Below are 26,275 nucleotides of genomic sequence, written 5' to 3'. Positions count from 1 at the left end.
TCTATGCAAAAACTTCTACACCTTATAAAACAGATACACAGACAGGAACCCTATCGGGGCACAATCACACTCGCAGAGACCGAAGGGGTTATTTCTGTTAAGCGTTCTATTTCCAGGGTAAGAAGACAATATAAAAAATGAATGCAGGGTTAACCAGAGTGTTAAAATGCCGTGGCCCTTACAATGCGCCCCTCCGTGGCCTCTCCCAGCAGCCCTCCGAAGGTGATGACGGGGGACATGCAAGCGCAGTACAGGAACAGGAAGGAGGCCACGCACTGCAGGTTGAGCGCGTCGCGGTAATCGCTCCAGTAGAACGGGGCTTTGCGCGTCACGTCCAGGATCAGCCCCCCGAACAGTCTGAGCAGAGGGACAGAGGGAGGGCTTCGTCACGGTTCACACACAGACACGGGCGCGGTGCGATCCCCCCTCCCCTCTCCCCCGGGACACACACCTGCCAGTGCGCTGCAGTTCAGGTCCGTCGTGTTCTCCGTGGGGCTCAGGGTCGGCGAGGCTGATCGTCCCGTTGGGCACGCCCCGCATCTTCCGCTTCTCCTGGGAAATCAGGAAAAAGAAAAACATGGGACAGTTTAACAGTTAGGAAAACAACCCACATACACACACAGTAACTAACGCAAACATTAAAATAGCCTTTTTATTTCATTTATTCTGTACCATGATCGACTGGTTTCGAATCTCACATGTTGAGTATTTTGTATCCCCATTAACACCTGCTCTTGTGTCTAATATATCACTTCTAATATAGCTCAGAAAGCCCTGTTCATCAGTTTGGTGATCACATCAACGCTCGTCTCAGTTCAAGTGCGTTCTTGCCCTTATGAAAACGAGTCAATTCACGCAGCGTTTGTTTGAATGTTCGAGTCTGGGATGGAGCAGCAGGTACCTGTGAAGGGACGTTCTTGGGAGGCTCGATGCGTATGGAGGGGTCCCACTCCCCGGGGGGCAGCACGGTCACCTGATCCAGGAACTCATCCACCCCGGCCAGCAGGTCGCTGCGGTTCTTCGCCTTGTACGCCACGTCGTGGAAGATCTGTGGCACGCACACACACACGCACGCACGCACGCACGCACACACACACACACGGGACACAATGAGAGCAGAGTAGGGGCTAAACACACACAGGCCTGGAACAGCAGAGAGCCGATAAAAGCAGGGCTGCATATACGGGAGCTCCAGTCCACAGTCGGCAGTGGAATAGCCTGGACTCGAACCGGTGATGCCCAGGCTTTAGGGCCTATACGTTGTGTTAAATGTATTTAAGAGATTAGCGCGGAATGCACTACTGAGTGTTCCCAAAGTTTTTACCCTTCAGCATTTTAATACTCCTGGTTCTAAGCTGTCGTCAGTTTCATTAACAGACTCCCCCGTTCCACAAGATCACCTCGTCGGTCATGACGGTTGCCATGGATCTGCCAATCTCGTGGTACTGCTGTGCCTTCCCGTTGGGTCCCAGCAAGATGAACAGGAATCTGCCGGAAACACAAACAAAACCAGCGTTTCACAAAACACACCTCCTTGCTGCGCCTTCGACCCCATTCCCGATGACCCCGTTCACGCTCCCAGGAACAGCAGCCGAGAGTCGTTCTTCACACACCCTCCATAAAACTGACCGAAGAGGAGGTCACACGTTAAAATACAACGGCGTGTCAGAACAGCATCCTGACAGCTGTTACAAATCCTTGGATGATCCAACAGGGAGTTTAGAAGTTGTGGGAGTCACAACAGCCAGGGCGCTGCACCAGGGGGGACTGACCGTGTAGGAATGGGCACCTCGGTGAGTCCGGACAGCAGCACGGCCGGGGAGAGGCGCACAAAGGCCATGATGGGGCGCTCCAGAAAGTCCAGCTCTCCCACCAGCACGTTGGAGGCCTCCGCTCCCACTGGGATCTTCTTCATGAAGTGAAGGTCCACCTGCCACAGCAGAGAGGTGAGATTCAGAACCTCAACAAGCACCGTTACTAAAGGAGACCGCGTGGCTCTATGCATGCTCACCAGGACGGATTGGAACAGCTCCATCGCAATGCAATCTGGTAAGTGGTTAAAAAGGGGTTTGTCTTTTCTTGGCAAATACTTGACCGCTTCTATATAATTGGATTTTGTTGCTGTATAACTCTGCCCTGGAAGCTGAAACACAGCCACTGGAAAACAACACAATTGTTTTACGGCACTGTGCTTTTAAAGGGAGGGCTTGCTGGTGTCCAGCGAGGCGAGGAGTTCACTCCTTTGTGAGCTTCACGCTTTCATGACCCCAGACAAAGGGCTGATTTTGCAAGGCAGAGTCGCCTTGACACAGCACAGCGGACACCTCCGCCAAGACTCAGCCAGGGCAAGAGAGACAAGAATGACCTTGACCCAAAAAACATCCTTTTTGATTCTATGGAACATACGACCCCACGTGCACTAGGACAGTTCGGGCTTTTCAACTCTCATTGCAATTCCTTCTGGTACGGTTTACCTGTCTCGGGTACCTTTCACAGCAGGACTACACTTACCAGAATGCATTGAGGTGTGAGTTGAAAAGCCTGAACTGTCCTAGTGTACATTAAGTCATATTGCAACCTTAGTTTTTACAAAAAAAAATAAAAAATATTAAGACCAAAAAGCATGTCATCCTTTAAAACATTTTTTTGATAATTGAGTTAAACGAAACAAAACTCAATGCAGTGGTGCTTTGTGGGCGGTTATCCTATGCAACTTGGCATGGCTGGGATTCGAACCATGATTGCATGACTCCAAACGGCAGCACTGTTACCTGAGGAGCCACTGGGGGCCCTATGAGATACACAATCTCACTGAACGCATACTTCAAAGGAACACAGCGAGTTCTGTTCATAGGCTGTGGCAGGGCTCTCTCTGCGAGTTCGTGCAGGAGGGGACCCCCTCTCACCTTGCTCAGGTCCACGGCGCTGTTTTCATGGTGCACCCCGTTCTTCATCTCTTGGTTCGTTGGGGCGGCCGGGGGGGACACAGTTTGACCTGGAGGGACGGAGGTCAAGAAGGAAACCCTCAAAATCACACACAGCCTTTCAGCCACGCTACGAAAGCAGTCAAGGGCGGCGCAAAGACCAATACATTTTTAAGGAGGGCCTTGTGTTTTTTATTTGTTTTACCTCCCTTGCATTTTGCAGGGATGGGAATAATACTCTGACTGCATAGCAGTTTTACCCATTCCAGGTTTTACTACGAGCTTGATCAGCCACAGTGTATTGGGAATGAGCTCAGAGGTGTCTTATCACACTGCTATGCAGTGGGGGTCTTATTACCCTACCTGATTTTGATGTATACTTGAACAGGGTAAACTATGGTAAATGCAGCATATGACATGGGAAAAGCTTGGGAACACTGCAAAATGACTTTACTGTGGGCATATTTTAAAAGCGTTTCCCATTGTTTATTCTCTCTCTCCTTTGGGGTGAGGGAGTTAATGAGGCTCTGTTAGTGAAGCCAGGCCATTTTCAGCCCAAGGACTCCTGGAGGTTAATTCCACGCCCCCCTCCTCAGCCCAGGGGGGCTGACATTTTCATCTTTCTCATGTATGAATGTATTAATCTCTCAAAGAGAAAGTAAATCCACTCATCCCCTCCTCACACCTGCTCTCCACTCTCCTTGCTCTGCCCAGCGTTATTTACGAAGGCAGAGTTTCGTTGAGTCTAATAAATAACACTGCTGACCTGACAGAATAACACTGCTGGCCTGACAGGGCTGAGGACGGCAGACATGACAGGGTCTGTTTATCTAAACATCTCACAGCCCTGTTCTATCGCAAGCCTCTTCTCCCTCACAGTTTTAACTGGATTGTTGTATTTACTGAGATTAGTAAGGGAACGATAAAAGGTTTCCCACAGTAAAAGCACAGCAAAGTGTAAAAGCACATTGAAAGCATGGTAAACCATAGATAAGCATAGTAAAGCACAGAGAGATATGATAAAGCATAGGGTAAAGCACAGAGAGGTCTGGTAAAGATAAGCATAGTAAAGCACCGAGAGGTCTGGTAAAGCACAGATAAGCATAGTAAAGCACAGAGAGATATGATAAAGCATAGGGAAGCATTGTGAAGCACAGAGAGGTCTGGTAAAGCATAGGGAAGCATTGTAAAGCACAGAGAGGTCTGGTAAAGCACAGGGAAGCATTGTAAAGCACAGAGAGGTCTGGTAAAGCATAGGGAAGCATTGTAAAGCACAGAGAGGTCTGGTAAAGCACAGGGAAGCATTGTGATGCACACCGTTCTTGTCCATGGAGTGGGGCTCGGAGTGCTTCTTGCCGGCCTCAGTGAAGGACCGCACCATGGGGAGCAGGTTGTTCCTCTTCTTCTCGATCTGGTGGTGGTGCTTCTTAAGCAGGGCCTCTCGCACCTTCACCCTGACGCTCTCGTCCAGCTCCATGGAGGCCTCCTGGTGATCCAGAACCATGTCTGGAGAAACGCAACCCAGGGGTCGGGGTCAATTCCAATTCCAATTCCTTTTTAAAAATCCATTCCCCAAATTCCCATTCCCTGTTTAACACGTCGCCGGGCAAAACTGCAACTCACCAGCGTTCTGTTAGAAGTGAGCTCCTCACAGTGGCAACAAATTACTTCAATTGCAATGACTGTGTCGGTCAATTACCACGGGCTTCAAAACACAAGCAGCTGCATCATCACAGGAATTACTATGTCTGGAAAATATTAACAACTCCCTCCAAGGTATGATATTTCTACTTCTTATCCAAATCAGATTTAGACTACTGTGCTGAGAAACGGGCTTTTGAAGGCTCTGTGGATAACGGATCTAATCGGATCGGAAATGCGCGCCGCTCTGAAACTCAATTAGAAAGCAGGCAAGCCCCAACCCCCTCTCAAACACGCACGGTAATTCGATTTCAAACTTGGAACCACGTGTGGAAAACAGAAGCAATATCCTCGGCTTGTTAACTCTGCAAACACAGCCCTCTGGTGCTTTTATGATGCCTCAATATAAAATAAGAAACTGACGCCTAAAAATGATCCGTTTCTTGTCGAATTCCTCCCTACAGTGATGATAAAGCTCTGTTTTCTCTGTGTTGAGCTGCTCCGATTTCACTGCTCTGATTACGGACGCGTCTAACTTGACTGTCCTCAAAACAGGACGTTGCAATTTGCAGCCAAAATAACAGCCGCCTGCACCTTTTCCCCTGCGCTGCTCGTACCTGCGATCTCCTCAATGGTGCTCGCTTGCATGTCCAGCAGCACGGTTCCACTGATGAGGCAGCTGCGCAGCTCGAACAGGCTGTGCAGGGACAGCGTGGCCACATAGGGCTTGCTCCAGCGGTCCCCCCCGTCCTCCACGTCCTCCTCGAACTTCAGCCACCTGCAGCCGGGCACAGACACGCGCGGAGCTGGGTTACAAACTGCAGGGCACTCAGGGTTTGTCTTAGGTTAGTCTCTGCAGCACCAGCCCATTGGGTGCAGCTGTCCAGTTTGTCAATGCTGCATGGGCTGCGTGTGCCGCTGACCCTGAGCTCTCAATCTTGCTTCTGTTCCTACCGACGAGCGCAAAGTAAAGAGGTTTGATTGCAAATGCATGTTTTTGTGTAATAGTTTTCTGGATTATTAAACCACCCATACCTTTACATATAGGGTGTGTATGGGGCATGCATTCAAAATACAGAGCCTTACAATACAGCAAAACTACATTATAAAATATGTGAAATGCATTAATAGGGATTCTGGGCACCAACTTCAAAATCTCTCAGTCAAAATTCAAGTTAAAACTGTAAGAAACAAAGTCAACTCGGGCGCATATTAACAGGGCGGAAGCTGGGATCGAACTAGTGACCCGGCCCGCTGCAAGAGAGCGCCTTAACCGCTATGCAAAAGAGCAGCTTGCGTCTACATTCGTGGCTTTCTAGCTTTTAATGTCATCTCCTCTCGCCGACAAGGGACAGAATCCCTAGCGAGAACGCATCCCACAATGTAGGAAAAAACACAAACCCTTCGTCTCTCCCAGCCTGCAGTGCAGAGCCCCTACCTGGCCGTCTCCTTCCACTCCGTGTTCTGGCCCTGCTTCACACAGATCTCGTCGAGCTCCGTGAACAGGTCATGGGGGACATGCTCCTCGTTGTCGTCCTCTGTCCCCAGGATGAACTGGACACGCTGGGACGGGGTATCTACAGGGGTAGGGGGGCACAGATCACCAATTACACAAGTCAAGGATGGAAATGAGACTCCTGTTGCACAGTGCATAGATCTTCCCCGCGGTCTAAAAATCCCTCTTTCAAATTACAACCTCCTCTGTTCTGCTGTGTTACTCCCTCAGGAGATAAAGAGCTGTGCGGAGATGGAAATAAGACACCTATTCCATCAATGTCCTTAAATTAATAGGGAGGTCAACGCGATGGGCAGGGAGGTCGATGCGATGGTTCTTTGTTACCGTGCGAGGGCCTCTCTTCCTGGATCGTCCCCTTTATCCGGTCTCTCTTCCTGTGTTTCGGCCCATGGGGGCGATGATGCCGGTGGCTCTGTCTTTCCATCGGCATCCGCACGCCCACATACAGCGTCCTGTGACCTGAAAAAACAAACAGCCACTCAGAATCCACACGGCCCACAGCCTGGGTCAGACGCACCGGGGCCGGACCTCAAAGAGAGGCGTAGCCCCCCTTTAGTGCTACACAGCTATGAACAAAAGTTTTACATCACTCTATAGAATTGGCTAATTTTGCTTCATAAAGCTGAATGAAACCTGCCGAAGGTAGACCTTTACTTTGTCATTTTTTTATTTTTGATTAACTGTTGTTAAATAAAAGATCTATCTTCAAGAATTATGTTCATATATATTTGTGATTATGTCTCTATCAATTGCTAAACCTTTGGCCTTCACCACCAGTAATTATTTGCATTGACACCCCTTTACAAAGACCTTCTCCTTTTAAACAGCCGTTTGATTTCAGGCTATTGAACTGGTGAAGCGAGTTTGTAAATGCAGTTGCTGTAGATCAATAAACTGAAGTCCATGTAACCCAGCTGTGTTGCATTTCAATTGTCTGCAACCACAAGAAAAGCAAAAGGGGAAGAAAAAACCCCTGCTTTTTATACAGGAACTAATGAGGACCGAAGAAATGTCTCAACAGACACGCACTGCATTCGTTTACAGCAAACACTAGTGTCAGGTACTGTAGGCTTGCATGTGGATGCTGTAGCTGAACCCAGTAACCTTGTAAAGGAGGGTAGTCTGTGGTTGGTTGCACCTGAGTGAGTAACTCATTTGTATTGTAATCTGCAAGAGAACAGGAGCAAACTGTAATCACGTACGCTCTGAGCCAACTAGAGTACAGAAATAACAGGCATAGAGGAGACACAGACAGAGAAGCTCTCGCTACCTCCAGATCATTGCTGTACTAGTCTGAGGGCTAATCTAATCAATCGCCTATCTCTGTTCATACTAGTGCCACGTATTGTATCTAATACATGTAGAATGTAAAGTTTGGCATTTGGAACTAATAAATATTGAACATTGTTAAAAGGTGAAGCATGGCCTGGTCTCATCCTTATAGCGTAACACAAGTAGTTCATTAAATGTTTAGTTTAACCCTGTAATGCCCACTTTCTGTATCAGATCCGATACAATGCTTTAGCCACGCGTCTGCAGGGCTGTGTTTTTAAATCCAGCCTCGCAAGGCAGAGATTCTCATATGCTGTAAATCATGTGTTTCCGGACTGGGAAAATAAAACTGGTCTTGTACGAGAAAAATCTAGTAACACAAATAAAAGTCGCTGTTCTCAAAATCCTTTTTTAAGCCTTGCAGTTCGAGCGGTTTCTGATGCTTCAGTGCCTAGAGCCCGGAGGGTGGCTGCAACACTGTCATGCTATCCAATACCAGAGCACATGGAGAGACAAGGGGCTGCGCGCCCCCCTGTTATCCAGCCCCTGTGTTCGGCACGTTCTTTAAAGGATCTGTGTGCTTGGCAGAGCACCGGTATCAGATGAATGTGTCACACTGAGAGTAAGCAGCAGCTTAGCCTCTGGGATCACACTTAGCAGATTTACTGCTGGCTCGCTCTCCGTGCAGGTCCCCAAAGTCCTTACTTTCTGTTCTCCGACAGCTCGGAGGAACACAGTGTACTCTGTCAAAGAGTCAGAGCTCACAAATAAAGGGTTTTTAACCCAGAGAGAGGAGAGAGAGAGAGAGAGAGAGACCGAATTATTCACTCGAATAAAGAGAGACCCGAATAGTTCATATTCAATCAAATATAACAGCACAATAATAAAATAGTTCCAGGCAGTTACTATACAGAGACCCAGTGAGGGCTGAAGCAACTTTGATCTCTCTCTCTCTCTCTCTCTCTCTCTCTCTCTCTCTCTCTCTCTCTCTCTCTCTCTCTCTCTCTCTCTCATATGAAACAAGCTGCTAGTGGTTGCTGCTTGGATAAATAATTCATCCTTTTTAAATTCGATGCATGCTGAACTTGACTCTCTTCATATCTTCTGCTGGTATCACATGACCCTCCTTAATTAAAAAAAATCTACCGACCCGCATGGAAACCTCTGGGTGGGCGAATTTCAATTTTCTGTCAGTGATCCACGATATAGCACCAATAGGCACTCGTGTGAAAATGTTAGACCACTTTGTGCTTTAATCAGGCGTCTTAAACAACTTCTAAAAGGTCTCCTGTGTTTTACCGTGTGTGGCTCCGTGTTCCTTTTCTCGTATTATTTTTTAATTAACTGTACGTGAGACAGGTTAAAGGTCGTCAATGAAATTAGACAATCATCAATTTGCCTATGTTGATAATGTTCCAAGATTTTCATTTCCAGTGGTTTGATTTCATATGTGCAAGAAGCAATGGGGTGTTCCAACACATCTTTCTCTCACACGGGTTCTGGAAGTTCAGCTCAACTGCAATTTCCAGCTGCAGACTGTAAGCCCCGCATCAGCTGCTCGCTGAATTAGCCAGCTCTCCGTCGGCTTACAGCACAGCCTTAGAGCTACGTGAATGGGCAGCTTAAAAGGACGCCGTGGCGAGAAGCTGCAGTGTCTTCAAACAGAAACTCCAATTCGCTGTTCTGTCTTCGCCCAGATAGTAAGGAATTGCTGCTTCTTGCATGCATGCATACAGCGAGCAGCGCCAAGGCTCTTAAAACCAAATCATGCAGGATCCATCACAGCTGGTCCTGTTTTTATAACTGGATCACATTAATATCAATACGAAAACGTTTGCTGGCAAATAGCTCACTGCGCATTTTTAAATATGGGAAACTTTTATAAGGGTCAGTTTGCCCTGGTTTGCTTTTTTTAATATGCCTCACCATACCCCTCTACAATGCTTCCCTGTGCTTGATCCTGCTAGCGCTGTGCTTTATCACACCCTGCTCTGCTTTCGTTTCGGTAGGGTAGCCCGGGCACTGCAGAGATGTTCTGCTCCTGTATTTTTAATAGACTGTGTTTCTGATGGTTTAATCGGTGCTTTAGGAAGAAAAAAGAAAACTCCAGCCACCTACCTTCCAGCTCCTCCTTCTCGTAGTGTATGTTCAGCACGGAGCTCGTCCCTCCTTGATCGACCACTGCCTCCTCATCGGGCCTCTGCAGGGACAAAAGCAACAGCGCTCACCAGGGGGCCGTCCCGTCTGCAGCTCACTGCTGGGAGGCAGGCTGCTCTGACCAGACATCCGCGTGCAGGAATGGGCATCCCCTCCAATGAAAGGGAGATTTACAAAACTCCGGAGGGGCACGAGGGAGGCTCGACACAGTGACGAGCACTCGAGACATTTTGCATTTCTTCTGATTTGTTTATTTATTTTTAAAACCAATGTTTAGGCTTCTCCCACGTATTGGCGCATTCCACAGCTTTCTCGAGGAATACTTTCATTCTGCAGACTGATTGGTGCACATCACACGGGATATGCATGTGCAATCGCTCACACACACACGCACACACACATGCGTTAGTAGTTCCAGTGTGTAAAGGGTTTTGAATGTACTATTGTCAACTCCAGGAGGATCCTGGGAAACCACCACAGTGAAGCAAGTTTGGGGCTAAAAGTACTGACCGTTTTCCATTGGAACTGTAAAGGTGAGGGAAGGACAGCTTCTCTTGTCTTGAAATCAACACGTTGAATGAATGAATGGGCTCCACACTGAATACGGAACACAGTACAGCACAGCAGAGAGTTGCCTGTGGAGTTCTGTGTCTTAGATACTGAGCGCTTTCCCCTTGTTAAATCACTTACACTGTGTACAAAAAAAAAAAAACACAACCTCCCAAGATGATCCCTTGAACAAACGCAACAAACACACTGGACGAAAATAATCAACACCTTTTCACCAATTACACAACTTCTTAGACAGGCCTTTGCACAGTTTTGTTTTGCTTTGCACAACTGTCTGGCAGAATGTACAGTGTAGTTTTATACCCCCCTGTATCAGTAACACAGGTCTCTAAATATCTATCATCTCACTGAGGTTGTTATAATCAGGTTGACCAGGTTGACTCCCCCCCCAGGGTTAAATACCCACAGCTGTGTTAAGAAAACAGACTCTTCTCTTACCTTCTCACTGTGTGCATTTGAACAATTGCAAGACAGAGATAGATTGACAAGAGGCTTTTAAAGCTCAGCGCGCCCCTAGCAACTCGGTCGTGAAGATCAACGCTTCTCAGTAAACAAGGTTTACCGGGAATCACCCACAGGATTTCATTAAGTCTTTTTCCACTTCCTAACAGGACAGCGGATTCATTCAGGTAACAGGCGTGTGGGTCCCTACAGTGTGGCTGCCACGCCTCGGCTGCGATGCCTGCCTTTTCATTGCGCAGAAATTAAAAACAACCCTTGAAAGCATGCTTCAGATTCAGAACCTTCTCGATCTTCGCTTTCTTTAGAAGGAAGTTGTTTTTTTTTGTCATCGTTAGCTGAAACCTTCCAAACACGTTTTCACCATTACCTCTCAAGACACAATTCCTTTACAGAGAGACCTGAACCGAATAGCTGAAAATAGAACAGTGGTCAATTCTAGCAACTCCATTGCCAATCGAAAATGTGAGTAGCACCCTGTCAATTTTTAGCATAAGATAACTAGCAGATGCATTTCTTTCTGGTCTGCTCAGTGGAGTTACCTTTGCTGTATTACTGCAGCTGTTGGCTGTGAAGTGTCATGTTTCGTAGACCTGTGTAGAGATTTGCATTTTAAACACACAATGTGAACACACTTCTATTAGCTCTCCTTCCCTCTGCACGCAGTTTAGCACGGTGAAAACACAGCAGTGTGCATTAAAGCATGGTTAGCAACATGCACAAGCCTGTTCAAACCTCATCGGCGAAGCACGACAGCCAGCACGTAATTATTAGCTTCAGTTCCATTTTCACTTCTCTCTGGTCTGCACACAGCTTCGGTGGCGAGTGGCACTTCTCTTTTCTTTACCATGCTTTCGTCACAGCTCATCACACACCGTAGAGCCCTTTACAAAGGTTACTACTTTGGTTAAGTCTGGTCCCAGCGCCAGAAAAAAAGGAAACCGCGGCTTTGGCAAGACTCCAGCAAAGAGTTACGAAGACAGAGAAACCCAGCAAGCTCAGAATTTGACATCCAGTCGCTCTAGTCACCATTTCAAGCGCCGCACAGAAAGTCGGAATTTGAGTGGAGAGACTTGGAATCGAGGGCAGGGGATGCTTTGTCTGCTATCGAGCCATTAGGACCCTTGAAGACCCCTCTAGACAAAGTTCTGGGATCAATAAGCTAACATAAACCGGGCGAGCACTGACTGATGGACCAAATCTCCTCTCGGTTATGTTTTTACACCAAAGCAGGGTTCGATGCTAGCACTAGCGCTGCATCAAGTCTTGGATCAGTTAGGTATATTGTTTAAATGGAAAATGTACTAAAAATAGCCTTCATTAAAAATTATTGGCTGGGCACTGTATTAAAACCGCACACACTCATGAGGTAAACAGTGCAATGCATTTACTGCAGTCTAATTGCTTCTCAAACCTCAGGATCAGCCAGTTTATTTCCCGTTGCCCCAGGAACTATCTGGCATCCCACCTCTCTGACCTCTACTGTATCTGCATTCTCAACACAGCACCCACATCACTGTTCTGCTCCAGCAAACATGCACTGCCTCCCCAAGCCAACTACAGCATTAAAAAAAAAACAACATGTGATGCCAAGTTTTCTCCAATCCCGAACGGCAGAGATGATAGCTCTGTTGCCAGGAGGTACCGAAGTTACACTGCGCGAGGGCGGACAAGCTTGGAAGCAGGCTAGCAGCTCTCTCGGTGGTTTAGAGGCACGATGCTGGAGATAAGGACCTCCCCCTTATTGTTTCAATCACCCCCTAAGAGACAGAGATGTGTGCAGACTTGAAGCAGCTGCCAGCTATGATGAGCGTGTGCCAGCGTGGCAGGGGCGAGGCCCTGCCCGCGTGAAAGAGGAAGGTTTCTGCTTTGCCTGTTTGGTCGTTTGTTTGTTTTGTAAATGTTTTTGTAACTGAAGTTAGCCAGCCAGACACAACTCTGAGACACTCTGCCAGGCACTTTCTGGCCATAAGCTAATCATTTTAAAAGATACAAATGCTAAATAACTAGGGGAGAACATTGTCTGCCTTATCTATAAAATTGAATTTCAATGCCGATGGAACGCTTGCCCTCCAAGGCGTGGCTGATGCTGCAACAGGCCATCAAGCCAGACAGAACGAGAGTTAATTATTCCGGAAACACAACCGACAAGAAACTAATTCAACCCCAGAGGAGGAATCCAGCAGCGAATTACTAAACGGACAGCAAAACAGCTGCTCCAAGTGTCTGCGGTAGACAAATAAATATCTGAGGCTCCAACAGCTGACGTTTTTGTCCCAGGTTTGAGAAAGACTGTCTGGTTCTTGTTTAATGCGCTTGAACAGTCAAATCTGACCTTCCTGTCCATGTTTATAAAGTTTTGTATACCGGCACAGTACAAAGCAGCTTGAAGAAGGAATTCAACTATTGAGCTGAGGCCTAATCAGGGCCTTCACAGAGAGAGAGAGAAACAGAGAGAGAGAAGAGAGAGATAATATTTGCCACGAAATTAATCAGGGATAACGTTTAAGTTTATGTTTTCAAAGCTTTGCTGTAAACCAGACTTATGGAACAGCCCACTGTGCAGTAGATGGTTTGCAATTGAAGCGTTCAAACCTCATCAACTGAACTGCTTGCAATCTTTCAAAAGGAGAGAGAGTTAGCAGTTCAAATCCAGCCTATACAAATCCAGAGTACCTAAAGGCTGCACTGATGACTGGCGTCATAAGGAACGCAATCAAATTAAAAGAATGGATGCCTACAGCCTGGTCCACACTTTAAATCGCACAATGATTTCTAGTCCCTCCACTGTCTACGATCAAAGGGAGACCGTCTCCAGACTAGAGGACAAGCCATTACTGCGTGTAGCTAACAGACTGGTGCAGAAAGAGGCCATTCAAAACACTCTGCACGTCATTTCACAAACTAAAATGTAACGGCAAACGTTTTAGCTAGAAGCGTTGCATCTGTTCCCGGGCATGTCGAATCAGTGGCTGTCAAGGGTGGGTTTTACCGAGGGTCGGGGTAATCACGCTCCCGGAATACAACGAACAACTTCAGGGTCTGGACGGGAGATTTAATCGGTTCGGTTGATGAAATTTAGGAGGAGGGCGGGAACAAAGACTGTTGTCTGATGGAAACGGCATGTGGGCTGTTTCTAATTGTGTCTGTTCAAAACACGTGCCTTGTGCAGCACACAATGCGGATCAGAGTGCTTCACTGCTGCAGAGACAGGTGTGCACGACAGGGCTGTCACACGCACACGCACACGCACACGCACACGCTGCGTCTGCGCTAGATGGGGGGGGGGGGGGGGGGGGTGCTATTTTTTTTTTTTATTTATTTATTTTTTTTAAACGGTGGTTCGTTCTATACCCGTAGATTAAAACAAATACAAAATGCAGCCGACCAAACCCCAGCTGCTCCCACAAATCAATCAAACACCGCAAGGAGCAAGCCTCGGGAGTCTCGCTCAATAACAAAACCAAAAACCACGAAAAGAAGAAACGAAACAAAACGCAAATGAAGGACCGTGTGTGCAAAACGTGTGCTGCGCACCGGGCTACCAGAGATCCAGCGTGAAAAAACAAACGGGACTTTTTTTTCTATAAGAACGGAATCATAATTAAAAAATTGTATGTTGTGTATTAGACATATTATATATTTGCTTGATGACATGCACATCCTATTTTATTAAATGGTACCCATGCATTTATTTTAGGTCACGATTAGCTGTCGGGTTGAGTAGATGATGTTTAGTTTCCCTCGTTTCATTGCCAGTTGACAGTAAAGTGTGGGAGGGTTATTTGCGGCGCTGAAAGTTTGCAATGATCCGAGGGGTGACTCACTCTCCCTGTGGGAATAATAAACTCCCCAGTAATGTTGTTGAAGCCGACACCCTGGGATCCTTCAAGAAGCTGCTTGATGAGATTTTGGGATCAATAAGCTACTAACAACCAAACGAGCAAGATGGGCCGAATGGCCTCCTCTCGTTTGTAAACTTTCTTATGTTCTTATAACAGCCCGTCAGGCCACACTCGTGTCAGTGCCCCCGTTTCCTGCCGAGAAAACGCTTGTACCTTGACAGCACAAAAAAACAACAACAAAACAACAAAACAAAACCTCTAAATGACACGCGAGAGAAAAGAAAAAGGCAGCAGTTATGGATTTAGTGATCCCTCCAGTGCAATTCCGTGCTTTGTATCAGGGATGGGCAAAGTGGGCTCCTGCTCCAAACCCTGGAGTGGAATAGCACTCCAGGAACGTGACTGGACCAGGGCTTTTCTTGCAGAGCAAAGCTTGCAGCAGTAGTTAGCCAGCATTGCAAATAAGGATCGAAGGAGTAGGGGTGTGCACGATACTTGGACTCGCAATTTGCCTTTAAGAAGTATTTAAAAAAAAACAAACCTGGAAGGTAATAAGTAAATCCATTCATTAATGTGTCGCTTTCAAAACAAAAAGTTGTCCTTTCCTCGCCTTTACAACAGAGAACCGTTACAATGTATACTGCAGTAGAACATGTCTACTCCACCCCCTCTTCTATCTCCTCCCACTTTCTCCTCTCTCTCCTCTCAAGTGCTCTTGAAAACCCAGCCCCAGCACAGCTGCTGCTACCTGCCCCTGAGTGAGGTAATGGGAACTATCCCTGAAACACAAGATTAGCATATTTCAACCCATACGTTTGGGATCTGCATGTTCAGAATAGATAGGTGCAAAACGCTGTGGGAGCGCAGAGACCAATCCCAAGCTGCCAGCCTCCGCGTGAAAGAGGGGCATTGCATTATTTCATCTCCTCCCTGTTCGGTTACTGGAACGCATGCACGCACAAGAAAGGCATGAACTGCCATTATCAGTGCACAACGCTTCTGTTTGAGCATCACTGTTTCAACCTAGATTCACTGTCTCGCTTTTTAAAGCTGAGGGAACACAAAGCCACGTTTTCAGGAACAGCGGCTTGAAACCTGGTTCCAGGAGACCTAGTTTGAGGAAACTTTGCTGTATCAAACCCCAAGTCTCCCCTGGTGTGCCGTGCAGTGGCCTGAAATCTAGTCTCTTGAAACCAAGATCCAAGCCACAAAGTGGTTTTGTGTTCCCTGAGCTTTGCAGGGAGTAAACTGGTCTGGCGACTGCCAGCCTCCATCTCCTCCAATATACCTCTCAAGGGAGTCCATTTTGTACTGTCAGCTCGCCCGTGCCGTCCAATTGCAACGCAAGTCGGCAGCGCTGTGACAGTTCACAATCTCTTCCAAAACGATTATCCCCTGTTCTGTGCTATTCTCTAGGGGTTTGCTTTGATCGTTTCTTTATATTGCATTCCAGTGCTTCCAGATAGCGCTGGGGTCATTAAAACAGCATCCAAGACTTATTTCTGCTGTCGATATTTAGAAGACAATCAAAGTTCTGTGCTGCCTAACTCCAAAAATCCCAGGGGAATGTGCATCAGATCCAAGGCGAGTAACTGCAGGAACAAAGTATCAGGATAAAATAAATCACACACAGCAGAGTCTCATCCGCACTGATCACTTGGAATTGGGAATTGATTTCGAGAAGTTAATTGGATTGGAAACCCAGCCAAATCCTATAACCCTGGAGAGTGTAAGAAAGTTGTGCAACTATTCAGCAACAATCGTGGGAAAGCTGAATGAATCTCTTTGATCTCCCAGATTGCAGGACTGCGGGTGCCAGGGGTTTCACAGTGCCAGGGCAGGATGTGTGTTGTCTAAGTGGAACATCTCAGCTTAATGGCAAGAGAGCTGCGACTCAGGAGCTCACCGCGCTGCTCTCTTTCAACGCTGTTTCGGTGACCTTCTCTGCTTCAGATTAGATCCCATTAAATATTAAATGGAAAAATAATTTACACCCGCTTGCCTTCAAGTGGGAACTACAGAACCAGCTGTCCTCAAAAGCGCCCGGAGCCGTGACTAATTTTCGTACCTTTTTTTTTTTTTTTTAAAAAGGTACACTTAGACACGCCTGGATAAGCAGAGCCATCGCAGGCAATGACTTAACAAAAGGGCAGCTGGTCAAATATTTGCCATGGATATCTTATCAGCATCATCACATTAAACTTCTCCTGTGGTTAACTATGAACGGGCATGGGAGATCGTCCGGGCGTTGCCTGCAAACGCTACACATCTTCTGCATGCAAAAGCTGTACTTTTCTTAGTTTGCAGCATATAATCATCTGCAGCTTTCCTTAACGTTTCCTACAGTAAAAGCCAAGTCTGACAAAGTACAGTGAAAGCACGGTATAGTAAGGGTAAGCATTGTAAATCCCAGAGTGGTATAGTAAAGGTTATTAATAAACATGGTAAACTAAGTTTGGTATAATCAAGGGAAAAGTGTTACAGATGAGTTTAAACAGCTCTAAAACCTGGGATACAGTTGTGCCCGGCTCTTTTGCACAGCGGTTAAGACTCTTGCTTGCGGTGTGTGAAGTCTCCGGTTCACAGCCAGCCTCCCTCCTGGGGATAACTTCAAAACGACTGCATTACGCACACTACTAGGCAGTGGGAAAATTCCACATGATGAAGACCAGGCACTGTCCTGCAGGACACAGCGCTGGCAGCTCCCCCACGCACAGCGACCGACATACTCAGCTGTGCGACAAGCTTTTTGTTTTACCTCAGAATTAGAAAATGCACAGAGCGGCTTGTGTTACTGCCAGTCAGAGGGGATCGAACAATGCCTGCCTGCCTGCCTGCCTAGCTCCTCCCCTGGCTCTGACAAACAACAGGAACAGCTCCTAACATTAAACCCTACAGACTCAAAGACCTGTTCAAGCTTTGGTGAGTGCGATCATTTTGATTCAGCAAGGGGTCCAACAGCTTTCATTCCTGGTACTCAGATGGTTTTTCAGTTCCTAGGGTTCGCACAAGGTATGGCAAGGACAGCACGCTACCAACATGTTAGCTTTTATACAGGTATGCAAAAGGTACTTGTCTGCTACTTGAAATGCATCCTGCCCTCCCACCTTTAATTGTGCAGAACAGCAAGCAGCGCTGTCATTAATCCACTGGCCCTGATTAAACCACTCCACGCTCAGGTCACAGGTAACGACAGCGAAGCTGAACACACGTGCTTTGCTTTTATAGCAGCTGCCTGTGTACAGCCGTCCAAGACTGCTGTGCGTCTGTCATAAAACAGATGCTTCTGTCAACAGAGGTAAAGAGAGAGAGAGAGAGCATTTACATCTTGAATTGCAGCTAGCGCGTTAAATAAACAAAGCAGTTCAGCTGCAAACTCTATCCACGTCTGGTCTGCTAACATGTGCATCGGTCATCGTTAGTCAAGTTAAAGGAAGACGCGTGCTTTAAAAAAAGTCTGAAATCCTGCTGCACAGGGGATTGTTCTACTCGCACAGCACTGCAAGCAACATGTATTTATTTGTTCAATTCAGAGGCATCAAACACCACCGCTTGAGGAGAACGCCCCTCCCACACCCACCCACACACACGATGCAAACTGAAAGCAGGAGTCTGCTTCACCACATGCGATAATTAAAACACACACTGCTTTGCTAAACTTCTGGGCTTGGTTGCTCAACTAAAAACCACAGCTAAATAAGAATCACCTTTTACAGCTCTCTCGCTCTCTCTCTCTCTCTCTCCTCATGTGCATTCCAGCACAAAGCAGACTTTGTTGACAGTGCAGTTTGTGTACACCCCCCCCCCCCCCCCCCCCAAAAAAAAAGCAGGAGCAAGCTGGGGTCCCAAGTCTGCCAGCAGAGCCAAGCTACTTGCAGCAGTAGGAGGTGATATCTGGTTCTGAACAGCCAGTACTAGTCAGTAACAGCTCATTAAAAACATTTCTCAGTTGGTTTGGTTTTTTTTTTTTTTTTTTTTTTTTTGCTTATAAATCCGGCACAGCTGCAGAAAGACGGTCTTTTGAACACACGTTACCCTCACCCTAACCATAATTAAGAGATGATTTAAATCTTCAGCTCAGTATTTGAATTCTCTCGCTGGCCTGTAGCTGAAAAGCGTTTCTGCAAGTCTAACAATTAATGTCCTACGGACTGTAATTGTACGTTTACTGCAACTTACCAAGTATTTTATTATTATTATTATTATTATTATTATTATTTCAGACCCCCTCTATCCAGTTCCGTGGTAACTATGGTAACGAGCTCCACAGGCACTCTGAACTCAAAGCAGGTACACAGCGCGCATTGATGATCTTAAGATCGATATAAAAACAAACCGGTATCGCTCTGATGATAGAGATCTGATTAATTAAAACACGTGCAGAATAAACTACATGCATGCTATGGTCATGATGCTGGTTTGGTCCGACGTGCCTCTTAATATCGCAGTCTGTGACACAGCCAAGCACGGACAATGCAATAGATTGTAATCATTTAAAACAAGAAATTGCATGCACAGCTGTAAGGGTGTACAGGCCAGGGTGAATTGGCCCTTTCATATTTCATAGCAAAAACCTCAAAACGGTATCCTTGCGCTGCACTCTGCGGGGCTGTAACGTTGCATCGAGCGCTATACACGACTGAATGAAAACATTTCTCAAGGTCAGAGACAGTAACCAGAAACAAAGAAAGAAAAACATTCACTTCTCTTTCAAGGAACAAACACATGGCAACGCACTTTCAATCCTAAAGAACTACAAAAAGGGGTTGCGTTTGTTTGAAAGCTCAAGGTATATATCTATATAAAGAAATACAATCCAGCACTGTTATCATCTGGAGACAGGGTTACTACTGGAGAGGCCAAATCAAATACCGGCGTGGAAGGGGTAGAAAACACACTGGCAGCATCGTTTTGGGGGTTTTATATTACAGTACCAGTACATATTATTACCAGTAAGAAACCTCGAAAGCCTGCTTCATAAAACCGAGTTAACGATGTATTTTTAAAAAAATGTGTTCTGTGCAGGCTACCACGAGCGTGGGGGGGGGGGGGGGGGGGGTCGTCTGTCTTATTGTTGACAGCAAAACCCTACAACCCAATGCAAAATATAACACAGCGGTTTAGCATGCAAAGACAGTACAAAGTTACACAATGTGCGTAATGGGACAGGACACACCGGTGGAACGGTACTGGAAGGATGCATGTGTCAGAACAATACACGCACACGCACACGCACACGCACACGCGTTTGACATCATGCAAATTAATTACTGTCCTTGGTTTCACCTGTCTGTGAGAAGATTGCTTGCAAATGAATACCGCAGACCTAATCAGACGAGTCCAGCAGCAGTATTGAAAGTGGAACCACACTATGCTATCCCTTGCATTGCGCTGTAATAATAATTCTAATATCTATATCTTTTATTTAAATCTTGAATGACGTTAGAAGGCCGTATTACACCGTCAAATATTGATAGACTCGATCCTTTTAAATAAAAAAAAGACACTTGCGTCACTAACAACCAACAGACAGACTGACAGGCAGGCTGGCAAGACAGGCAGACAGTATTGGCGTTTGAAACGTCATACAAACACATTATCTGCTGCAAATAAATACGCGTATTAAAATATATAGATGCAATATTGTACCTGGTAGCTCAAAATGCATTCGGGGTCGTTGCTTCCGGCAGGCATTGCTGAATTGTACGTGCCGCTGTTTCTCTTCTGAACCGGAGTCGAGGTTGCAATCCGTTATGGTCAGCCTTTTCCAGTACCGTAATCAGCATCCGCCACAACAGTAGCGCTGCCGCCGCTGCGGGTCAGTATGTTTCGGCTGGCAACAGACTCCGGCGGTCCAGAGCAGCTGACACGGTAACTCAACGCTGCCAGTGCGGCTCCGACCCTGTATTCAGGCGTGTCCGAGCATCGCTCGCCCGCCGTCCAATAGGAGGACAGGGGGACCGTAATGCGCCGCGCCACCGCAGCTCAGTTCGGATGGGTCGTGCATTGAACTCAACGATGCGCGCAGCCAGTGCTGATATCGGCAGGTGAGGTCGATTTAAACAGGATTAAAACAAAATACAATCTTTCCATGTATTTAGTATTCAATGTCTTTTTTTTTTTTTCCCTTCTCACTAACTCGCTTACCTTATTGTTTTTATTTTGTTTAACTTAAAACCATTAAACTCTGTCTGTTGCGCTTTTTTATGATTTATGTTTTTATTACATTTCAAGATAATAAATACATGATGTGCGTACACATATTAAATAGAATGCATAAAATAATTTAAAATATGACACACCCAGTTAGATTCACATGGGCCAACCCTTTTCTTGAAGACAGTACAATTCACAGCAATACAGTTAATATAAATATAGTACACAGATGAATATAGAATAGGTGGCTTATTCATAGATGTCAGTGTTAGCCAGATAAGTTGATGCCTTGTACAATATATACTTAAAATCCTCGAGTTTATTATTTAAAGTTTAAACTTACAGGACTGTCATTCATATATGAGTTTACAGACGTGCAATTAGATTCCTTGTGTTCCTCCACTGCAAAATGTCATAGTGCGTCATTCTGGGGATGCAGCTTTTTTTGTTGACTGTCCAGTTTATTTACATTCTCCAGTTTCAGCTGCAGGACCACAAGTGTAGCCCTCCCCCGAGCCGAGGACTAGTTGCAGCAGTAGGAAGGTATAATTCTAGCCTGCAAACAGGTGATAAAGGAACAGCTTTTTTCTTGAAATGTGTCTTATAACGCTGTTACTTTGAGCTGCAGATCAATACAAATCGCACGCAAATGACAGGCAAGACTCGTGGAATTGTTGTGTTGTGTTGTGTGCAACCTCCTTGCAGATGACCAGATCACTGTAGACTCAATCCAGTGAGCCTGGTTTTTAAAATAACTCCTCATACATCCCGCTTGACCTGAACAGCCAGCAGCAGTCTGCAGCCCTGCCTGCCTTACTGCACGGCGTGCTGTTGCTGCAGAACACAGGGCTGCGATGAGACCGGACCCATCTTCTGCACACTGTTGATTAATAAGTAGGGTTCATTTTTTTAATGACGTTTGCAGTTATTCGGCGTGCTTCTTTGCAGTTACTCAAATACTCCATTTAGTTTTGATAGGTATGGGTGAAGATGCTTTGTTCTGAACCCAGGAGCTGTTCTAGAAGCCTGCCAGAGAGAGAGAGACATACCACACGTAGAAATGCCAAAGTGTCTTAACCCCTTGAGGTAGAGCAGGAATTGAGCGGTTGTTCAAAGAGTTTCTTCTTAAAAACACACTGGAGAGAGACCCGAGCACCACCAGGAGGAAACTGAGCATCTGGACGCCCAGATCGCACCTGCCAGCACATTTCAAGCCCTGTTGCTTCGTGCACCTCATTGCAAAAAATAAATAAATAAATAATTAAGAAAGTCAGCATCATTTCAATTCGTGGGACACACATCCCCTTGCACCTTAAAAAGGTTCAAGAGACGTAAGAGCTAGCGCCATCTAGTGATCTGTCGCTTGGGACGCAGTTTGAGTTTTGCAGACAGCAGGCTGCTGTGCACTAGAGATGGTGCTAGAGCTGTTTTGGTTAGCCTGCATTGCACATGACCAGGACAGGCAACTAGCACTGAAGAGCAGCTCCCGAACTCACACCAACACAGAGACTCGCCAATTAAAACACAGCATTCGACCCACAGCAAGAACAAGCACTCGGCATGCCAGCGAACATCATGCAGGACCTGGAGTGAGGAGGATGAAATCTGATACAGTGCTGCTTAAATAATGCATGGTCAGCACCGCTGGCACCAGGGGATCACCGTTCACTTCATCCACGTGTTTGCATTGCAGTACCATCCACAACTATAACACACAACGGCAGTGCATGCAGTACTAGCAATGCTAACCCGAGGGGCTATTGGGACAGTCAAGTGTTCATTGGCAGGAGCCTATTAGGGTTTCTTGGTGCCAGTAATTCAGCCGGGAGTAGATTAACATCAGGGCTTCAGAGAGAGACAAATTTCTGTTTTATTGGCTTTAAGATTATATAAAGAGATACAGGTAGTTCTAGAAAGAATTAGTCTGTGTGCAGATGCTACTGGCAGCAAGCAGGGCTAGTGGAAATCCTATCAGCCTCAATATCTGCCCATTCTAAAAGAAAAAAAGGTATACAATTCTACGCAAACGTTTTGATTAGAAGTATTTCTCGAGGTCTTCAAAAACACAGCTGCATTCCAGGCAAGATTGTAGTAAATGGATTAGTTTATCAGCATCCTTAATGGATAGTGAGGTCACACTGTAGTTCCACGCACAGCTACAGGGTATCAATGCAGACACAGTGCACGTTAAATGATATTCTGCAATGAAAGCCACAAGTGATTAAAAAAAAGAAGTACTTTTAATGTCAGGACAGCTCGAGACACTACACAGTCTCACAAACTGCACAATGGTAATACATACAGCAGTGGTCTCGGGTCTCTGTGCGAGGTGCGCGGCGGGGGGGGGGGGGGGGGGGGGGGGGGGGGGGGGGGGGGGGGCTCTGTCAGGTGGGGGTCCCCCCCGGGTCTCTGTGCGAGGTGCGCGGCGGGGGGGGTCTCTACGTGATGTGTGCGGTGATGTGCCGCAGGTACTCCCCCCTCGTGGTGGTCTCGCTGGGGAACACGGCTTGGCAGAACTCGCAGACCTGAGAGTTCAGGGTGACGTCGGAGAGGAGGATCCCCCCAAGCTGCAGCACCTCGCTGTCCAGCTGGCACCCCGGCGTCCACGGCATCTACAGACAAACGGAGAGCTCCAGTCATCTGAACACCCACACTCAGAACCAGCATGCCACTCTTAGGCTAACACACATGGAGTTATAATTGTCACCCAATTTTTTTAAACCTGATTTTGATTCTTGTCCGGAGAATCCTAAATGCCAGGACTGAACAGTAAACAAACCCACACACAGGGATCTGTTCCACACCTGCTACTCCTGTTACATCACAGGTGAAATTGCTATGCAATAGGAGTCTTACTTCCATCTCTGGAAGTCTTCCCTCAGCTCAGTCTATTTTAATGATCTAAACAGCACTGCCCTTCAATTTATGAACCTGATTATGTGGGCAGGGGTGCAAGGCACTGAATTGCAAATTTAAACAAATCAGGATTAACACATTTAGATAAATCCTGAAATGGTTCAGGAGACCCCCAGAGTCTCTAGTTTCTATTGCTACATCACATTTAAAAATACATACCTTGAAATGGCCTCTTGGCTCCACTTCTGGCTCCATCCAGTCTTTTTTACAGACCGTTTCTGAACCACAAGCTGCCTTCTCTGGTCTATAAAGTCCTCCAGGAGCCAACACATGGTTCACCCCTGCCTGCCGACCAGCCTGCAGTACCCCACTGGCGCCAGCAGGGGGCGGTGTTTTCAGGTCAGAATCAGCACCACCTAACAGACGATGAGGAGGAGGAGGAGCCTGAAAGTCTTTCTTGTTTCCAGTTTTCCTGGCGAGGCAGTGGATCTGCATCCCTTCCAGCCCGCTGGCTAGGAAGTCGTAATCGTCTGTGCCGGCTGGGTATTTGACTGTGCTGTTGCCCCGGCGGTGGTCTCCAGTGTGGTTGAGGGGCTTCTCCACCTGGCCCGGCAGCTCCCGATTCCTGAAGGGCACTTCGGAGCGGTTCCGGTCTCCTTCGGTGCATTGAACGGGCATTGAGACTGGCATGCCAGAGTCTGCCACGGACGAGAAAGCATCGGGTTCATTTGATCAAGCAACACTCTGATTTTACAGCACCCCTCCCAGTGCTTCCCTTATAAAACATTCCTGCAGTAAAATCATAGCACAGTGTAACGAAGCACAGCAAAAAGCACGGTGAAGCCTAGCCAAGCATTGTAAAGCACAGGGAGGTACGGTAAAGCACACTGAATCACAAACCATGGTAAACTAACCCTTATTAAAGTTTCCTCACAGTGAAAGCATAGCAGTGTAATCAAGCATAGTGAAAGCATAATAAAGTGAGGCATGGAAAAGCATATTAATAGCTTGGTAAACAAATCATTCAACTGCAGAAAAAGCATTGTGGGTGGGGGGGGGACAGGGGGGACTGCCGAAATACCACTGTAAACTTTTACAATCAATCTTTTATATAGCACCTTCCATAGTGCACCATCACAAAGCACCACACTGAGACCTGCATGAACCTGCTTGCAGAGGGAGGGGAGGGTATCGCTGGAGCAGCAGTGCTTTACTACCCATTCTCCACAGAGACCTGCATGAACCTGCTTGCAGAGGGAGAGGAGGGTATCGCTGGAGCAGCAGCTTGGCAGTGTTGGGAGGCTGGCCCAGGCATAGCAGGGCCAATTCTTACCGTTTGGGAAGCTCTGCCTGGCTGTCAGTCTGTCCAGCATCTCTGCTTGTCTGACGCAGAGCGCCCGGAGTATGAAGCACTGCTCCTGCAGCTGCATGAAGGCCTGCTCCATCTTCTCAGCGCTGGAGAGGACAAGACGCCATCCGGATCTATTAAACACACTCAACACTGCACCAACACTAACAAGGACACCTACAGCAGGGTGCACATATGCTAGAGCACCTCACTGCTTCTGTATCGGAACACCCCACTGCTTCTGTATCGGAGCGCCCCACTGCTTCTGTATCGGAGCACCCCACTGCTTCTGTATCGGAGCACCCCACTGCTTCTGTGGTTTTGATTTGTTGTGCCTATGAAATCAAACCACTGGAATTGAATCTTGGAAAATGTCAAAACAGGCAAATTAGCAAGTAATTGAATTGCTGACTTTAATCGACCACACATGGAATTCATTTAAAACAGTAAGAGAAAAAGGAACACAGAGCCACACAGTAAAATGTACGAGTCTATTTAAAGTTGTGCAAGATGCCCAATTAAAAAAAACAAAGTGACAGGATCTGTCAAAGTCCTAGAACACCTTATGCTTTGCACAATGTAATCACATGCGCAGGACATGACACAATGTGACAAAACATGCATCACATACTCCAAACTATTTCTCATTTATATTTTAAGGAACTTTCAGAATGCCAAAATATTAAGAGCGCTCTTGTGCAAGCTGGGACGCTTTTATAAGGTAGATTTCTTTAGGAGGTCTTGCAAATGCTTTTTGATGAACACTGGCAACGGAAGAGTTAAATGAGAAAAGGAAGCAAGTGTCGCATCACGCAGTCTCGCTCCGACCTCTCAGCTTTACCGAGACAACCTTCCCTTTTCCAGAGCCAAGCCTATCGCATCGCCAGAGACATGAAACATCTGTTGCCAACGCAACAGCAGTAACCCGAAAGCAAGTCTTTCACCCGTTACAGCAGACTAGAAGCGCAACCTGCAAAACACAGAACAGTCCACTGCAGGGTGAGGAAGACTCGTTCTAACTGGAAAATGAAACTCCATCCTCCGCGCCTGTGCGATTCATTAAACACACCAGAGAAGTGGCTAAAAAAGGAAAACCGCCAACCTAGCAACAACTTCTTCCTGTCTAGGGGGAGAGTTTCAGTTTCTCAATTCTTTCATTTATCCATGCATTAAAAACACAGTAAGCGCTAGAGGTCCGAGGACAGGCTGCTTTCATTTTTGTTTTTTTTGGAACCATTTTTTACTCTGCATCTACCTGCTATTTTAATACTCTTTAAGTATATTGTTATGGTAACACTCAGTTTAGCAGAAATCTGAGGAGTTGCACACTTCACACACAGAGTATGATCACTTTACTTACTTTCAGCCCAGAGTAATCTTCCCTTCTGCTTCTCCCCTGTATTGACAGCTCCTGTTTTGTGTCTAGGTCACATGACCGGAATAGCCAATCCCTGGGGGGGGGGGGGGGGGGGGGGGGGGGGGGGGGGGGGGGGGGGGTCTGCAGTTCCAGTAAAACTAGAACTTTTATGAA

General features: G+C 46.7%; 2 protein-coding genes across 4 annotated transcripts in view; both read right to left on the bottom strand.

Annotated features, from left to right (window-relative positions):
• The window catches only part of slc4a8 (solute carrier family 4 member 8), a 30,608-nt gene extending 10,265 nt beyond the window's left edge, over positions 1 to 20,343 (bottom strand). For 2 of the 3 annotated variants that reach the window (XM_041241649.1, XM_041241650.1), the window contains exons 1-12: positions 20,034 to 20,343; positions 9,472 to 9,553; positions 6,406 to 6,540; positions 6,004 to 6,142; positions 5,183 to 5,343; positions 4,242 to 4,430; positions 2,907 to 2,995; positions 1,773 to 1,930; positions 1,401 to 1,488; positions 902 to 1,048; positions 452 to 552; positions 183 to 357 (exon numbers count right to left, since the gene is read on the bottom strand). In XM_041241649.1, the coding sequence (XP_041097583.1) occupies positions 183 to 357; positions 452 to 552; positions 902 to 1,048; positions 1,401 to 1,488; positions 1,773 to 1,930; positions 2,907 to 2,995; positions 4,242 to 4,430; positions 5,183 to 5,343; positions 6,004 to 6,142; positions 6,406 to 6,540; positions 9,472 to 9,553; positions 20,034 to 20,078 (1,509 nt within the window). In that variant the 5' untranslated portion in view covers positions 20,079 to 20,343. Of the gene's footprint in view, positions 1 to 182; positions 358 to 451; positions 553 to 901; positions 1,049 to 1,400; positions 1,489 to 1,772; positions 1,931 to 2,906; positions 2,996 to 4,241; positions 4,431 to 5,182; positions 5,344 to 6,003; positions 6,143 to 6,405; positions 6,541 to 9,471; positions 9,554 to 11,081; positions 11,166 to 20,033 lie in introns of those variants that run through there. The other variant, XM_041241651.1, reaches the window with a different exon arrangement.
• Positions 20,344 to 22,949: 2,606 nt separating this feature from the next.
• On the bottom strand, positions 22,950 to 26,183 carry zgc:113184 (uncharacterized protein LOC553745 homolog). Its single transcript, XM_041241663.1, has 4 exons — positions 26,105 to 26,183; positions 24,730 to 24,851; positions 23,616 to 24,094; positions 22,950 to 23,152 (listed from the first exon to the last, which is right to left on the bottom strand). The coding sequence occupies exons 2-4, from the start codon at positions 24,839 to 24,841 to the stop codon at positions 22,979 to 22,981; spliced, it is 765 nt and encodes a 254-aa protein (XP_041097597.1). The 5' UTR covers positions 24,842 to 24,851; positions 26,105 to 26,183; the 3' UTR covers positions 22,950 to 22,978.
• Between the last annotated feature and the right edge of the window lie 92 nt (positions 26,184 to 26,275).

This window comes from Polyodon spathula, unplaced genomic scaffold (assembly GCF_017654505.1).
Source record: "Polyodon spathula isolate WHYD16114869_AA unplaced genomic scaffold, ASM1765450v1 scaffolds_806, whole genome shotgun sequence".
NCBI lineage: Eukaryota > Metazoa > Chordata > Actinopteri > Acipenseriformes > Polyodontidae > Polyodon > Polyodon spathula.
Note: the sequence above shows the minus strand (reverse complement) of the source record. Positions and strands in the feature narration are given on the sequence as shown.

Excerpts from the sequence above, each read along its gene's own strand:
- zgc:113184 (XM_041241663.1), bottom strand. The coding sequence starts at position 24,841 with ATGGAGCAGGCCTTCATGCAGCTGCAGGAGCAGTGCTTCATACTCCGG. Across the intron at positions 24,095-24,729 it reads CAGGCAGAGCTTCCCAAACG|ACTCTGGCATGCCAGTCTCA; the intron begins GTAAGAATTGGC and ends CGTCCGTGGCAG. Across the intron at positions 23,153-23,615 it reads AGCCAAGAGGCCATTTCAAG|ATGCCGTGGACGCCGGGGTG; the intron begins GTATGTATTTTT and ends GTTTGTCTGTAG.